Source organism: Corythoichthys intestinalis, chromosome 5, assembly GCF_030265065.1.
Source record: "Corythoichthys intestinalis isolate RoL2023-P3 chromosome 5, ASM3026506v1, whole genome shotgun sequence".
NCBI classification, from domain to species: Eukaryota; Metazoa; Chordata; class Actinopteri; order Syngnathiformes; family Syngnathidae; genus Corythoichthys; species Corythoichthys intestinalis.
Window position 1 is genome coordinate 56,843,499 of NC_080399.1, and position 15,730 is coordinate 56,859,228.

At 40.8% G+C, this 15,730-nt stretch overlaps 1 protein-coding gene across 2 annotated transcripts in view; it reads left to right on the top strand.

Annotated features, from left to right (window-relative positions):
* The window catches only part of LOC130915833 (transcriptional enhancer factor TEF-1-like), a 106,237-nt gene that overhangs the window by 70,356 nt on the left and 20,151 nt on the right, over positions 1 to 15,730 (top strand). For both annotated transcript variants that reach the window (XM_057835955.1, XM_057835954.1), the window contains 4 exons: positions 4,552 to 4,614; positions 10,004 to 10,135; positions 10,336 to 10,385; positions 14,714 to 14,775. In XM_057835955.1, the coding sequence (XP_057691938.1) occupies positions 4,552 to 4,614; positions 10,004 to 10,135; positions 10,336 to 10,385; positions 14,714 to 14,775 (307 nt within the window). The remainder of the gene's footprint in view (positions 1 to 4,551; positions 4,615 to 10,003; positions 10,136 to 10,335; positions 10,386 to 14,713; positions 14,776 to 15,730) is intronic.

The following is a 15,730-nucleotide window of genomic DNA, read 5'->3' on the forward strand; positions in this document are numbered from 1 at the left end:
AAACAATCGCAATGACAAGGATTTTAACATGTATTTTACAAATTAAATGCTTCAATAAATCTTTGTTGTTTTTTTTTATTTTATGAACGGATTTCAAAAGCTTTATTGATGGATTTTCTCAAGTTTAAGCGCCACGCAGAAATTAATAAAATTAATTGCATATTATTTGGAAAATCGACCCGATCCGTATTTTTAGACGGGTGACTTCCCGTCTGCCCCATCCTACCTCTTAGTATTGACGCAGGAGGGTCGCGTAATAAACTCTGCTGTTTGTTTTGCGTGCGACGCGTTTAACCGCTTCAAGGATGCGTCTAAAACATGGACTCACTGCGACTGGTGTGCACTCCCTTGACTTGAACGGCCGTGTTTCACTGCGTTGACGCGGCGGCAACGCTGATGCGCCGTAGACGTGCCGGGTGTATTCCAGCTTTTAGTGTCTTTAAATGCTGAAACAATTTTTTTTCCCACAAGGGAGTTTTGTATACGCTGTGATTGATTACGGCATTTTCCGCACTATAAGGCACATCGAAGAAAAGGCGCACGGTCAATAAATCGCCTATTTTAAAAATGTTTTCATATATCGGGCGCACCGCATTATAATAGGGCTGTGACAAAATATCGAAATAGTGATATATGATATTTTGCATCCCAAAAGGTTATCGATACGCTCATGACAAGAATCGAGATTTTGCGTTAAAAAGGTGTGATTGTTGAAAAGACAAAACAAAACACAGGAAGCAACCAACAAGTCGCTACCAAAATCTTCCACCATACTAGTGTCCCAATTAACTCTATGGCTGCCATTAACGGCGCTCAATGCCCAATCCATTAAGACTGGAAGGGCGAAACAACGTTCGTTCATTCAAAACCAGAGCATTCACGGTCACTCTTTCCGATTCTCGGGGAATTTACAGGTCACTCTCTGTTCATTATAGGGCATTTATAGGTCACTTCCTGTTGAGTTTGAGTCACTTCCTATTCATTCCCGTGTCACTTCCTGTTCTGTAACCCAAAATCAGCAGGAAGCGACCCATAAAATGCCCCAAAATCAACAGGAAGTGACTGAAAGTCAACAGGTAATGACCTGAAATGGCCCAAAATTACCTTGTTGCCTGGCATTGGCTGCCACAGAAGTGGGAGGGGCCCGTTAGAAGAGTTCAGTCCCAGTTCAAATGGATTGGAAGTCTACTAGTGATCAACTTAAAGCAGAAGGATGAAGATAGCTTGTTTTTCTGTTTATTAGTTGTTTTGTAGAATATCTGGCAATGATTTCCTGACTGATGTATCGATAATCGTTGTATCAGCATATTGTGAGATCATCGTTATCGTGAGCTTTGTATCACAAATCGTATCGTGAGGTACCAAGGGGTTGCCATCGCTATATTATAAGGTTCAGTAGTAGTAGTAATAGTAGTACTGTACTTTTCGAACTATAAGTTGCAGTTTTCTTCATAGTTAAGCTGGGGGTGCAACTTACACTCTGGAGCGACTTATTTATGAAATTATTAACACATTATTATATCGTTTCACGTGTTATTTTTGCTGTTTTGGAGTGACACTGATGGTTTGGTAAACTTGTTAGCATGTTCTTTATGCTATAGTAATCCGAATAACTCTTAATAGCTATGTTACGTTAACATACTGGCCACGTTCGCATTTCATTGTTCATGCATCATGTAACATTATCATACTGTACACTTATTCAGCATGTTGTTCTCTATTGTATTTTTATTTTTTCCTTTCAAGATGAGATAGCTGTTCTATGTGTTGGATTTCATCAAGTAATTTCCCCCCAAAAATGCAACTTGTACTCTGTTTTTTTGCCTCTTCATTGTGCATTTTTGAGCCGGTGCGACTTATACTCAGGTGCAACTTAAAGTCCGAAAAGTACTGTAGTGATAGTAATAGCAGTAGTTTTAGTAGTTTGGGTTGTGTTATGCATCTATTAGATGGATTATATACAGGGTGTTCCAAAATGTTTGACCCCATTTTTGTATGCCAATAATTTTGACAATTTTCATTGGAATGACCCCAAATTTTCACAGCTTGTGTAGAAACTTTTCAAGTTTTTGTGTGTAACATATGGCATTTGTATCTTTTCAGAATAAGAAATACCGTTCACTTCAAAAGAAAAGGCATTTTGCGTGTTAGAGTATGCTCGAAGACAGTGCAGCGTGCCTTCTTTACAAATTTTTGCAAAGAAGGCACCAACTACAAAACAAATTAGGACTTTAGGAGTTTGGCACGAGCTCGAATACTGACTCGACGTGTGCAGAGTAACAGGCGGCGCTCATATTGAATATTTATGAAAATCTGTCATAGAACCAACAAATATTTGTACTTTTCTTTGTAAATGTAACCAATAAAACATATGACCCTTAACATAAAGTGTATTTAGTTTCATTGAGATCCATCAAGTAGTTTTCGAGATATGGGCATTTAGAATGGGGTCAACCATTTTGGAACACCCTGGACATATAAGGCGCATCAGGTTATAAGCCGCACTGTTGGCATTTGAGACATTTGAAGCCTTTTAGATGTCCCTCACAGTGCGGACAATACGGTAAATAAAATGATTCAACAGCATGTATTCAAATAGCTTTATATATCTATTCAAAATACAGTACATTGTGTTTTTAATCAAAAAAGCAGCTGGAAAGAAGACTGTTGAAGGTGTCAGAGATAAAGAAAGAACTAAGGACACAATGATACAAAAAATAACTGAATATATACAGTATATGCTACCTAGCTGTATGTAGCGTTGCAAACTCTTTACGGCCTCCTTCACCAACAGGACACAATTTGGGGAAGGGATACACCTATTAACCAACAGGAATGGGAAAGGGAAGATGGGTCAGATTAGGGCGCGGCATGGCAGGGTGAGTGTGCAAGCAGTGTTTGTGATGTGCAGTGCAGAACCCAGTATTTAGACAAATGACCTGCGAGCTTCAGTGATTCGACAGCCTACTTTTTACTGTGTAATTCTAATGCTGGCACCAACAGTTACATACTCATACCTGTCAAGTTGTACGGTTTTGGCGTAATTTGTACAAGTCAGCACTGATTTTTAAAGGTGTACGCCGTACGTTCAAAATCTTTACGTTTTTCGTGCATTACGTTTTTTTTTACTCCGTTCGGATTTTGTCACCGTTTCGGCAACGAGACAATTGGTTGAATGACGCGAGAAAAGTCAGAGACACGGAGAGCGAAGTGTTTGTTGTGACGCTGTTGCAAACGCGATGCTAGGCTAGGTGGCTCCAGTATTTCCTGACTGTAGCCGACAGCCTACAATCTACGCCTAGACATCTCATGCATATAGAACTAAATGCGAAATAACTCGGTGGCGTTAGTAAACAGCCGCCATTTTAGAGCAGTACACTTTTCAGAAAGGCTCTGTTGTAGCGAACCTTCCTAGTGAACCTAAGTAACTTTTTATCTAAAATACTCCTAAATCGGCAAAATCTTGACTTGAATCTATCTTTAAGTGATGAAACAGTTTTAAAACTTTCACGTCCAAGTGAAATAATAAATAAATGACTTCCAAACATAGCAAAGGTTGCTATGTTTTTTGTTTTGTTTTGTTTTTTTGAAAAAATGAAGAAAAAAAAACATGAAAGTTAACACCAGTTAGCCTACTTTGCCAAGTAACTAATTACTCTTACATTCAGGTAACAGAGCTACTAACTCAATTACTTTTTGGGAGAAGTAATTTGTAACTACTTACTTTTTAAAACTAAGATTAACAACACTGGTCATAAAGATGAAGTCTGCAGAATGAAAAGTGACGAAAGCGGAGATTTAATTATGCCCATTTGTTCCCGAACACAATTTGCCTGCAACTATTGCTGATCACTTCTCAGAATTAGTCAAAGAAATGTTCCCTGACTCAAAGATTGCATCGTCGAGTTAATTTTATCAATTGACCTTTTTAATTTATAATTGGACACACTAACTAACTACCTTCAAGTAAAACTGAATTGCGAGCTGAAGTGCCATGAAGTGCATCCATCAAGACATGAAAGAAATTGCCTAAAGTGCGACATACAATTATAACAAAAGTCACTTTTAATTTTAGTAATCATGATGTAGCTGTAGATTTGGATTTTTCTTTGATTGCTCCAGGTTATGTGTTACAATATGACCAATAAATTTATATTATTTTAAAAATTGAGTTTTTGTTGCATATTGCATGCTATATACAACGTTGTAAGATTAGTCACCAATTTGTAAGGGCATATGTCACTATTTGGCCTCGGGTTGACAGGAATGCATACTATAACTGTATAATACTACATATTAATTCATCAGTCCTTGGCCCAATGTTCCTCAGTGTCTTTTTTTCTCCCTCGTTTGATGCACATAGATCAACTGTAGTCTGTTGTCAGAGGGATGAGTGTTTGTGTGTGCGTGAGTGCATGGAAAGAGTCCTTTCATAGCCATGGTAACCCACTGTTGGTTGTTTCCTCCTCGCTCTCTGTCATCCCCTCTGCTTCTCCTTAACTCTTTTGTACTTGATTGTATTCTGATGTATTCTATTGTTCACTCTTGTAGGTTTCCAGTCATATACAGGTCTTAGCCAGAAGAAAGTCAAGGGAGTTCCAGTCCAAGATAAAGGTAGGTCTCTATAAAGCTACTTCAAGTGCACAATAAATGCAAATGGTTACGTTATGTTGCGAATACAGTGCAACTTCAGATTTGTGGGGTCAGAGGAACTGCCCTACTTAAAGAACCAGAACATAACCAAGGTTTTTTTTTTTTTTAATTGTGCAGTTCTGTGACAACCGTTGGCTGTTGTTTTCCCCTTTCTCACCAACCTCTTACATGCATACATACAGACACGTTGGTATCTAATGAATACATCTACAACGATGCTACCTCTTACAGTCGCGCTAGAATGACTGTTGCTTTCAGCCAGGAGAAGGTGTCGTCAGGTGGTGTCCAACCTTCATTGGGCGTTTCGACCCTGAACCACAACGCCCTCCAGTTGGCGGGCCGGCAGTGATGGCCAGTCACTGCCCACCTTCTCCTGGCCCCCAGCTCAACTCCTCCCTCCTACTCCAAAGCCAACAAGATGCTCTTTCTGCAGCCTCCCCCAACCTACGGATCGCTGCCCTCCTCTCACGTCCTGCAATTCCGAGGGCAGTAAGTGTCTTCCATACTGATTGTGCTGGGAAACCTCTGCAGCCAACCTCCATCGGAAAGAGCCAAGCTTGCCATCCTTTCTCCTTACATTGAAGGATGAGGTCTTGATACTTGGTTGCTTTCCGCTCCGCAGCCTCCTCGCACCCGTCTTCCCATGGCACAGTCAGATCGATCAAGATGATCTTCTTTGCCTCCTCTGACCAGATGACCACATCAGGCCTCAACAAAGTATGAACGACCTGGGGAAAGAATAACTTCCTTCCCAGGTCCACCCTCATCTCCCACGACTGTGCCGCTTGCAGGAGGCTCTTCTTGATTTTCCTGGAGGCTGGTGGTTTGTCCCCCTCCTTAATGAAATGGATTGCTGGCATATGTCTTGCCTTGGTCTGCCGCTTTTTGACCCTTTCCCGCTCCAAGATATCTGCCAGTGCCCGAAGGACCTTGTCATGGCGCCATCTGTATCTCCCCTGGCTGAGGGCAGTCTTGCACCCTGCCAGTATGTGCGCCATGGTTCCTCTCCCGCCACAAAGCCTACACGATGGGTCTTCCCTCATACCCCATCTGTAGAGGTTTGATGGTGACGGTAGGGTGTCATACACTGCTCGTAGCAGGAAAGAGATACGAAATGGCTCCAGTCTCCAGAGCTCAGCCCATGTGATTTTCCTCTCTGGCAGGTCCCACTTTGTCCAGACTCCTTGTAGTCCAAGTTCCACAGCCCTCGCCCTCCGCCTTTCCTCCTCCAAGTGTCGGACCTCAGCCTGGACCATATGGCTTCTCTGCCTTAGGTTTGCCTTGCCCCACTGCTGGAAGTGAGTGGATCCAAGTCCTTGTCTGCCTATGCACGGGCTCCCCATGATGTCCTTTAACTTCAGCGTGCTTGTTGCTTGGGCCACTGCTGTATTGGCTGCCCATTTGCGTCCTGATCTTGTTGTGACGCCTGTGCCTCTAACTCGTTCGTCGCCGGAGTCTCTGTACATCATTTCGACTCTGCACTTGGCCACCTTAAACTCCTCAACCACTGAAGACAGGGGTAGCTGTAACTGCCCAGATCTGGTATATAGGCCGACTGAAGTGAAGCTTGGTGGAATCCCGAGCCAGCTGCGGAGATGTTTATTTACTTGCCTCTCGATTTCCTCCACTGATGTCATAGGCACTTCATAGATTGTCAACAACCACATGAGTCTTGGCAGTAACCCGTGCTGGAAGAGCCAAGCCTTGAACTTCCCTGGCAACCCTGACTTCTCGATCTTCTTCAACCAGTCAACTGCCTGCTTCTTCGTTCTGGTAACATTATCTCTATCAGTAAGTGATGAATCATACCACTTCCCCAGACACTTAACTGGGTTGTCTTCGATTGATGGAATAGTCTCCCCCTGGACCTGGAGCTGAAACTTGCTGGTAACTTTTCCGTTTCTGATCACCATGCTTCTTGACTTCTTTGGCTTAAACTTCATACGAGCCCATGTTGCCACATCCTCAAGTGCCCTCAGAATCCATCTTGCCTGTACATGGGTTGATGTTGTAACTGTTAGGTCGTCCATAAAACCCCTAATTGGTGGTTGGCGGATGCCTGACTTCATTAAGGGGCCTCTGGATTCCTTCTGCGCTGCTGCAATGAGCAGATTCATTCCCATGATGAAAAGGATGGGGGAGATGGTGCAACCTGTCACAATCCCTTTTTCAAGGTCCTGCCACTGGGTGGTGAAGTGGACAGTCTTGAAGCGGAACTTGAAACCTCTGAGGTAGCTGGTGATCATTCCTCTAATATGGTGAGGGATGTGATAATGTTCCATAGCTTTGTCGATAAGATTGTGGGGGATTGACCCAAATGCATTGGCCAAGTCGAGGCAGACAACTGTTAGATTGCTCTTGCTTACCTTGGCCTCCTGGATCAATTGGTTGAGGACCCCTATATGTTCCAAGCATCCGGAAAAGCCTGGGATGCCTCCTTTCTGAATTGATGTGTCTACGTAATTATTCTTCACTATGTAGGTAGTCAGCCGTTTTGCCAGTACAGAGAAAAATATCTTGCATTCGACACTCAGGAGAGAAATAGTTCGGAACTGGCTGATGTCAGAGGAGTCCATTTCCTTGGGTATGAAGCACCCTTCTGCTCTTTTCCAGGAAGCTGGAATGCTACCTTTCACCCATACTCTCCTCAACAGTTTCCACAGTCTGCGGAGGAGCATCGGGCATTTCTTGTATACCTTATAAGGTATGCCACTTGGTCCTGGGGCAGATGCTGAGCGAGCCTTCTGTACAATGTCATGGACCTCTCTCCATGTGGGCTCTTTGATATCAAGTGCTTCTTCAGGAGCATCACTACTGCAGATCTTCGGGTGTGCACTGCTGGCTTGGTTCCTGAATGGGTCGCTGTGGCTCTCCTTCAGGAATGCCTCCACTGCTTCCTTGGGGCTGGTCAGTTTTCCTGATCTTGTTTCTGCCAAAATGGCTTTGGTAAACCTGTATGGGTCCTTGATGAACTGAGCTCGCTTTGCCTCCTTCTCCTTCCTCAGTTTCCGAGACTTTTCTGCCCTTCTCAGCTTGCGGAGTTGCTCCCGAAGTCCACATGTCAGACCGCTTATGCCCTCCTTTTCTTCGGCACTTGCTCCTTTGAATTGTTTATTAAGGGTCTTGATCTCCCTTCTCAGTTGCGAGATCTGTCTTGCCCTCCTGTTTGGCTGTATACCAGGTGTAGTGCTTTTGCTCTTCCTCTCCTCTGTGCCGAAGCGATCTCTGGCCATGGTGTAGATGATTGCCGTCATACTGTCAATTTTCCTCTCAGCTGATCCTGCTAGTGTAGTCTCTAGCACCTTGTCTAGGTCCTGGTCTAATTGGCTCCATTCAGCATTGTCATTCGCGAGGGGCCATTTCACTCTGTCTCTCGTAGGTTGGGTGGCTGTGGTAGTATTAGGCGAGTCCCTCCTGTGGCCTTGGGGAAGAACAGATACAATTTCCTGTGTTGCAGTGCAATTATTTGTGTTGTAGAGTAAGGAATTTCCAGTTTTTAAATTTTTCATTAAAACAGTTGGAGTATTTCAATGGCATTCAGGTCCTAGGTTGTATTAAGCAAGTGTAGTTCTGAGTGTTTAATGTAAAAATGTACAAACGTTTGACTGCAATGCTTTGCCAATTGATAAATTAAGGAGTCAGCAAAGCAAGATATTAAAAGATAGCGAGTGAGTGCGATAATTCACAATTCAGGAACTACTTGGCTCAAGTTGAAAGACTTAAGTTTATACAGTTGTGGTCAAAAGTTTACATACTGTACACTTGTGAAAAACATAATGTCATGGCTCTCTTGAGTTTCCAGTTATTTCTACAACTCTGATTTTTCTCAGATAGAGTGATTGGAACAGATACTTCTTTGTCACAAAAAACATTCATGAAGTTTGGTTCTTTTATGACTTTATTATGGTTTAACAGAAAAAGTGATCAAATCTGCTGGGTCAAAAATATACATACATGGATCTGAAAAAGCGAATCATTGACTTGAACCAGTCAGGAAAGTCACTTGGAGCCATTTCAAAGCAGCTGCAGGTCCCAAGAGCAACAGTGCAAACAATTGTTTGTAAAGTGCATGGCACTGTTTTGTCACTGCCACGATCAGGAAGAAAACGCAAGCTATCACCTGCTGCTGAGAGAAAATTGGTCAGGAGGGTGAAGATTCAACCGAGAATCACCAAAAAGCAGATCTGCCAAGAATTAGAAGCTGCTGAAACACAGGTGTTAGTGTCCACAGTCAAGCGTGTTTTGCATCTCCATGGACTGAGAGGCTGACGTGCAAGAAGGAGGCCCTTGCTCCAAAAGCGGCACCTTAAGGCTCGACTGAAGTTTGCTGCTGATCACATGGACAAAGATAAGACCTTCTGGAGGAAAGTTCTGTGGTCAGACGAAACAAAAATCGAGCTGTTTGGCCACAATGCCCAGCAATATGTTTGGAGGAGAAAGGGTGAGGCCTTTAACCCCAAGTACACCATGCCTACTGTCAAGCACGGTGGTAGTATTATGCTGTGGGGCTGTTTTGCTGCCAGTGGAACTGGTGCTTTACAGAGAGTAAATGGGATAATGAAGAAGGAGGATTACCTCCAAATTCTTCAAGATAACCTAAGGTCATCAGCCCGAAGATTGGGTCTTGGGCGCAGTTGGGTGTTCCAACAGGACAATGACCCCAAACACACATCAAAAGTGGTAATGGAATGGCTAAATCAGGCTAGAATTAAGGTTTTCGAATGGCCTTCCCAAAGTCCTGACTTAAACCCCATTGAGAACTTGTGGACAATGCTGAAGAAACAAGTCCATGTCAGAAAGCCATCAAATTTAACTGAACTGCACCAATTCTGTCAAGAGGAGTGGTCAAAGATTCAACCAGAAGCTTGCCAGAAGCTTGTGGATGGCTACCAAAAGCGCCTAATTGAAGTGAAAATGGCCAAGGGACATGTTACCAAATATTAGCGCTGCTGTATGTATATTTTTGACCCAGCAGATTTGATCACTTTTTTCTGTTCACCCATAATAAAGTCGTAAAAGAACCAAACTTCATGAATGTTTTTTGTGACAAAGAAGTATCTGTTCCAATCACTCTATCAGAGAAAAATCAGAGTTGTAGAAATAACTGGAAACTCAAGAGAGCCATGACATTATGTTCTTCACAAGTGTATGTAAACGTTTGACCACAACTGTAGCTGTATCAAGAAACTTGACTTTTTGGGAAGATTGGATTTTTATTACTGGCCTGCTAACTATGAATAACACACAATGATGCTATAATTGATACTTGCTGTTAAATGGAAATGTGTGTTAATTATTTTGTTTACTGTTCCGTCACGTTCGCCTTTATGTCTTTTTTTGTGAATTTTAGGATCATAGTGCCAAGGAAAAAGCTCTACAGAGCATCTCGTCCATGTCCTCATCTCAGATCGTCTCAGCCACTGCCATACACAGCAAGCTGCTGCCGGGAATTGTTCGGGCAAATTTTGCTGGCAACACTCAGGTGATTTTCCATTAGAATAAATAACACATCCACAGCCTTAATGAAATATTTGACAGGCAGCAAGATGAACCCTAAACGAAAAAAATATAAACAGCAATACGGTTTAACACAACCTGCTTTATTTAATAGTGAACAACACAAGAATTTAGTGTGTTCATGTACCTCATTTTAAGTGAATTAATGGTGCTTTTTTTTTGCAGCTGTGGCAGGGGATGATCCCCGGAGGACAGTCTAGTTCCGCCTCAGAAGAGTGAGTCACGTTATGTAATGTACTCTTTCAAGCTTTATCATTGTTGTTCAATGTGAAATTAAACACACTCTATATGAGCAACTTTTTATTCAATAGAAATGCGTTGCCATTTTGTTTTTTATAATTTCTAGTCAGTTGACCAATAGAAAGCAGCTGTTAAATTTTTTTTGCCAGGACTTCCCTCTAAGGCAGCACAGTGAATGACTTGTTAACACGTTAAGTGTTTGATCCCAGCCAGTTCATATGTTCTGCCCATTGATGCCTGCGTAGGGGTTTCTCCAGGTACTCAGTTTTCCTCCCAAATCCCCAAAACATGAATGGTAGGTTTATTGGACACTCAAACTTTTTATGTAGGTGTGAATTTGAGCGTGGATGGTTGTCTCTTAGTGCCCTGTGATAGGCTGGCAACAATTTAAGGCTGTACCCCACCTCCTGTAAGTAGTCAGCAGGGATAGGCTTTAGCACTCCCATGACTCGAATTGGGCATCAAGCATCAATAGGATCCAGGACTAACACTACGATTCTCCCGGAACCGTTCAATTTTTTAAAATTAAAACATTCCATGCCTCGATGTCCTGAGCGCCACGACCGGAAAAAATAGCTGCCGAACACTACGAAGAAGAAGACACATGAAGACTAGCTCCATTACGAGGAAATCATTTGAAGTGGCTAATTTAGCTTAGTACAAAAATGTGTTGCCTCGCTTCACATAAATGACAACAAAGTAACACAATAAACACACCGAAATGATATCAGACCCTGTGTTAAAACGTGCAAACTTACAGATTTTGTCTTATCTTTTGTCTCATGGTTCCAAACAATGTGTAGTGCAGAGGAGGTGTTTAGCCTTTGTACAACTCAAGGATTATTTTCAATTTAAGTAATAAGTTCTTTTTGCCTGCTGCTTCCAGTCAGTCACCACTAGTGGAAGCCAAGCGCATAGAAAAACTGTAGAGTCTGGAGTTACAATAGTGGCATCTTGTGGACGGATGAACAAAATATCAGTTTAGGAAGAAATTGGTAAGAAAAAATAAAAACTTAAAATGTCAACTTAAGATCAAGGTACAAAACACTCACTGTCTGACATCAGCCCTTAACTTGTAGAAATGCCACATAAAACAAAGGATGCAATACAATAAATGCCTGCAGAATAAGACACTCTAAAACATAGGCAAAATAATATGTGTAAATGTTTTCTCCGTGAGCTTTTGAAAAATAAACATCTTTGTGAAAGTGCACTCCTGTGAAAAGAAACTCAATCATATTTGAGTTCAAAGACATATTTATATATAAGTTAAAAATAGCCTTGTGAGAAAATTTATAGCAAAGTTAATTAAAGTTCATATAATTTAAAAAATAATCGAGAAGTTAAGAAATTAATATAAACTATGCAATTTTTTGACCCAACTAAAAGAATCTGAATCGAGAATCGTTTGGAACTGAAATCGAAACGTGGAATTGGAACCGTTCAGATTCAAATGATGCACAACCCTACCTATGACCCTTGTAAGGATAAGAGGTATTAGTTTAGAGATGATCTTTTCCAACTTGACTGTGCAGCAGTGCTCAAATTCAAGGCCAAAAAGACATCAATGAGAGGTTTTTATGTGGATGAACAAGAATGGTCTGCACGGATCCTCACCTCAACCCAATAGAACACCATTGGGAAATAAGAAACCAGTGAAGGACAATAAAGCCTTGCCATCCAATCATTGTTTAACCACACAAATATTATTCTAAAAGAACGATAAAAGTTCATAAACCAACCTCTAATCCCTGTGGACAGTCTTCCCAGAAGAGTTAATGCTGTTATGGCTGCAGAGGGTTGATAAATGTCATATTAAATTTTAAGGATTAAGAATGAGACAGACGTTACTTCAATGCATAAGCGATTCATGGTAGATAAGCGAACATTGTGGTGAGCAAAGTGTACTGTATATCCATTTGAAATCACCAAATTAGCAATATACAGTGGTACCTCTACTTACAACGTTAATTGGTTCTGGAAGGAGTCTCATCACAAGAAAATTTTGTAAATTGAGACACGTTTTACACTTAAATTCCCTAATCCTAATAAGCACTACTGACAAGCCACATTATACATTTTATAATTGGGGTAAAACCGGAATAAAACAACATCCAAACATATTTTAATCATTACATATGCAGTGGTATGAAAAAGTATCTGAACCTTTTGGAATTTCTCACATTTCTGCATAAACTCACCATCAAATGTGAATTTATCATTGCCAAAATCACACATGAAAACACAGTGTCTGCTTTAACTAAACCCCTCCAAACATTTATGTTTTCATATTTTAATGAGGAAAGCATGCAAACAAGAACAGAAGGGGGAAAATAAGTAAGTTAACCCTCTGCCTGAGGAGAATTAAACAGCAATGGCGTACCGCAAGCAACACGTCACTTCCGCTCATTAATATTCATGACATTAGCTACTGTTGCTAAGTAGGGACAGGCCACCGTTTGTCCCTAATAGGAAATGAATCGAAATCGTGTACGAAGAAGATGTTTACAGAGCTAAACCTACCAATTCTCTCCGAAAATGATGTGCCTGGTGTCAAATTTACTGGCAAAGATGTGGAAGAACATAAAAATGTTCAGTTAAAGAGATGGCTTTAGTGTCGAAGGCTGAAAAAGACGAAAAAAACGAGCCGACCTAAGCATAGCTTTAGCTTTTTTTATCGACGCGACTGACAATGACATTCTCCTGTTTCAACAAGCTATCCTTTACCATCAGCCCTGTCTTTCTTATATATCCTCTGGTTGCCCTACGTCTCTTACCGTTCTTGGGGATAATTTAGTTAGCTTTGTGTAGCTATTGCAAATGCTACTCAGTGACAGCCAACGAACACTTTTAATGTTTTCATTGATAACACATCTTAATCCTATAATTTATTTACACTTCCCCCTTACTAAAGTTGTTTTTTTATATATATATATAACAGAAACGGTAACAGTGGCAGTCAGATACCATTGTAATTCTTTTCAGGTCATTCATTGTCAGACAGAAGCAGTACGGCACAACGTTACGCTAAAAAAAATAAGTTAAAAATATAAAAATGGCTTACCTCTTTGTCCTCTGAAAGACCATGCCAACCCAACATAATGTTTACTGCATACGAAACGTGAATGGATTCGCCGAGCTGGTGTTAAAGTCCGCGCAAGTTGATTCGGTCTTCACATTTTTTCCTCCCGAGTTTTTGGTTTCCGGAAACGTATGAAGAAAACATCCTTCATGTGTTGTAATGTCTAGAGTCATTTTTAAAAGTTCCAAAAAAACAATGCGTGATCGGCATGTTCGTTTTTGAAAGATTACCGGAAAAAAGTAGCACTTTTTACATTGGGTCTATGCGAGGGCGGATCTATAATGTCCCACTTCGGCTTTACTTCCGCTTTACGATGCAACGTCACGGTCTAAAAATAGCCTGCGCGCGGTACGCCATTGAAACCAATTTTTACCAAACAATTTAAGTTAGGTGCGTGCCCAATCACTGATGACTGGTTTAAAGCTGCCCTGCCCACTTTAAAACACACACTTGATAAGAATTGTCTTGATGAGAAGCATTGTCTGATATGCATCATTGTTCAGTCAAAAAAGCTGTCCGAAGACCTGGGATCAAGCATTGTTGATTTGTGTAAAGCTGGGAAAGGAACCATCTCTAAAAGTCTGGATCTTCATCAATCGACAGTCAGAGTTGTTGTCAACAAATGGAGAGAGTATTACTGTTCCCACAAATTTAAAAAAGACTCGCAAAGATTCATAATTAGTGAGAAATCAATACGATGAATTTCATTACTAACATAATGTTGATGTTATTGAAGATTACGAAAATATGATTTACGAAAGCAAGGGCACAGTGCTATTAAATTCACAGTCCTAATCAGCATTGTCTTACAAATATTAAGATTATTGACTGCATATTACTGGACACAATAATCTGGTTATGAAGCGTTACTTTGCATCACCTTTCTTTCTCGCTGCCAGTCTGTGGTGCCTCAACAGCTGGAAGAAATATATACATTTATAGTAAAAGACATAATTAACTTACAAGTTTTATGCACTTATATTTGACCCCCTCTATGTTAAATCACATGATTGCATAAACGTAATGAGGATCTGAAATGAAGACTTTCATAGCTTTTACACCCTCTTGACCTCAGTGTGCCTGTGCGAGTGTTCCTCCAAGTCACAGAACACACTGTAATCCCTTTCAGTACAATGCGGGTACAATGTGACTGGCCATGCTGTGTCTTGTGTCCTTTCAGCCTTTTAATACTGCCCTTTCCTGTCTGCCTTTTTCTGTCAGCATCAAGCCGTTTTCACAGCAAGCCTACTCCGTGCAGACTGCAGGGACCACCACAATCACAGGTGAGAGGAACCCACGACAATTATGTCTTTTCTTTGAAGCAAACAGGTGGTCTGCCTTCTGGTTCCTTAGCCCACTGCTTCTCCATGGAGTATTTTTGTATTATTGTTCTGGGTCACCAGGTGGCTTGCTTAGTGGGAAGGTCCTGAGTAGAACAAAATGGGTCAATCTATCTTCTTAGATTATTTATTGTGATTTAGGCTGATAAAATGTGCATGCCAGATTTGACATTAATGCACATTTGGACAACCAAAAGACACCACAATAGTCACTATCATTATCATGAGAACTATAACTTTTCCAGCCAAACACAGAAATGTGCACATAGCAAGATTGAACACGCAGGTATCACGGTCTTGTGCATGTCATACTTGTTTGTTCCCTTGTCAAGTTTTGGTTTGGTCAATGATGGATGATGTACTCACTCTTTTTTTTTTACTTAAGTAAAAGTACAGATACAGGTGCAAAAAAAAAAAAAAAAAAAATACTTAAGTAAAAGTCCAAGTACTATTTAAGAAAAAAAAAATACTCAAGTACAAAAGTACTTGCTTTAAAATTTACAAGTAACAAGTAAAAGTATTTTCTTCAGATGCAAAAATGTAATATATGTACATATGTGCATACCTACAGAGATCTGAGTCGGTGAATTTTCTGAATTTTTCTTTGAATACTAACTGAATTTTTATTTAAAACTTCACAAAATGAAAAAAAAAACAAGCAATAAAATTGACTGCATTGTAAACAGAAGATTAACAAAATCAAAAACTTGCAAAAACACTAGGTAACCTTTCTACCTTTATAAAATATTTTCATAACATTTGTGTTGATATGTCTCCTGAAATCTAGTTGAATGACGCCTCTTTATATCTTGAGGGTGTCTGTATTGCTTTCACCGGCACTAATTAATTTTAAGGAGGGTGGCAGGAACCCTGCCACACAAAAAAACCTACAAATGTG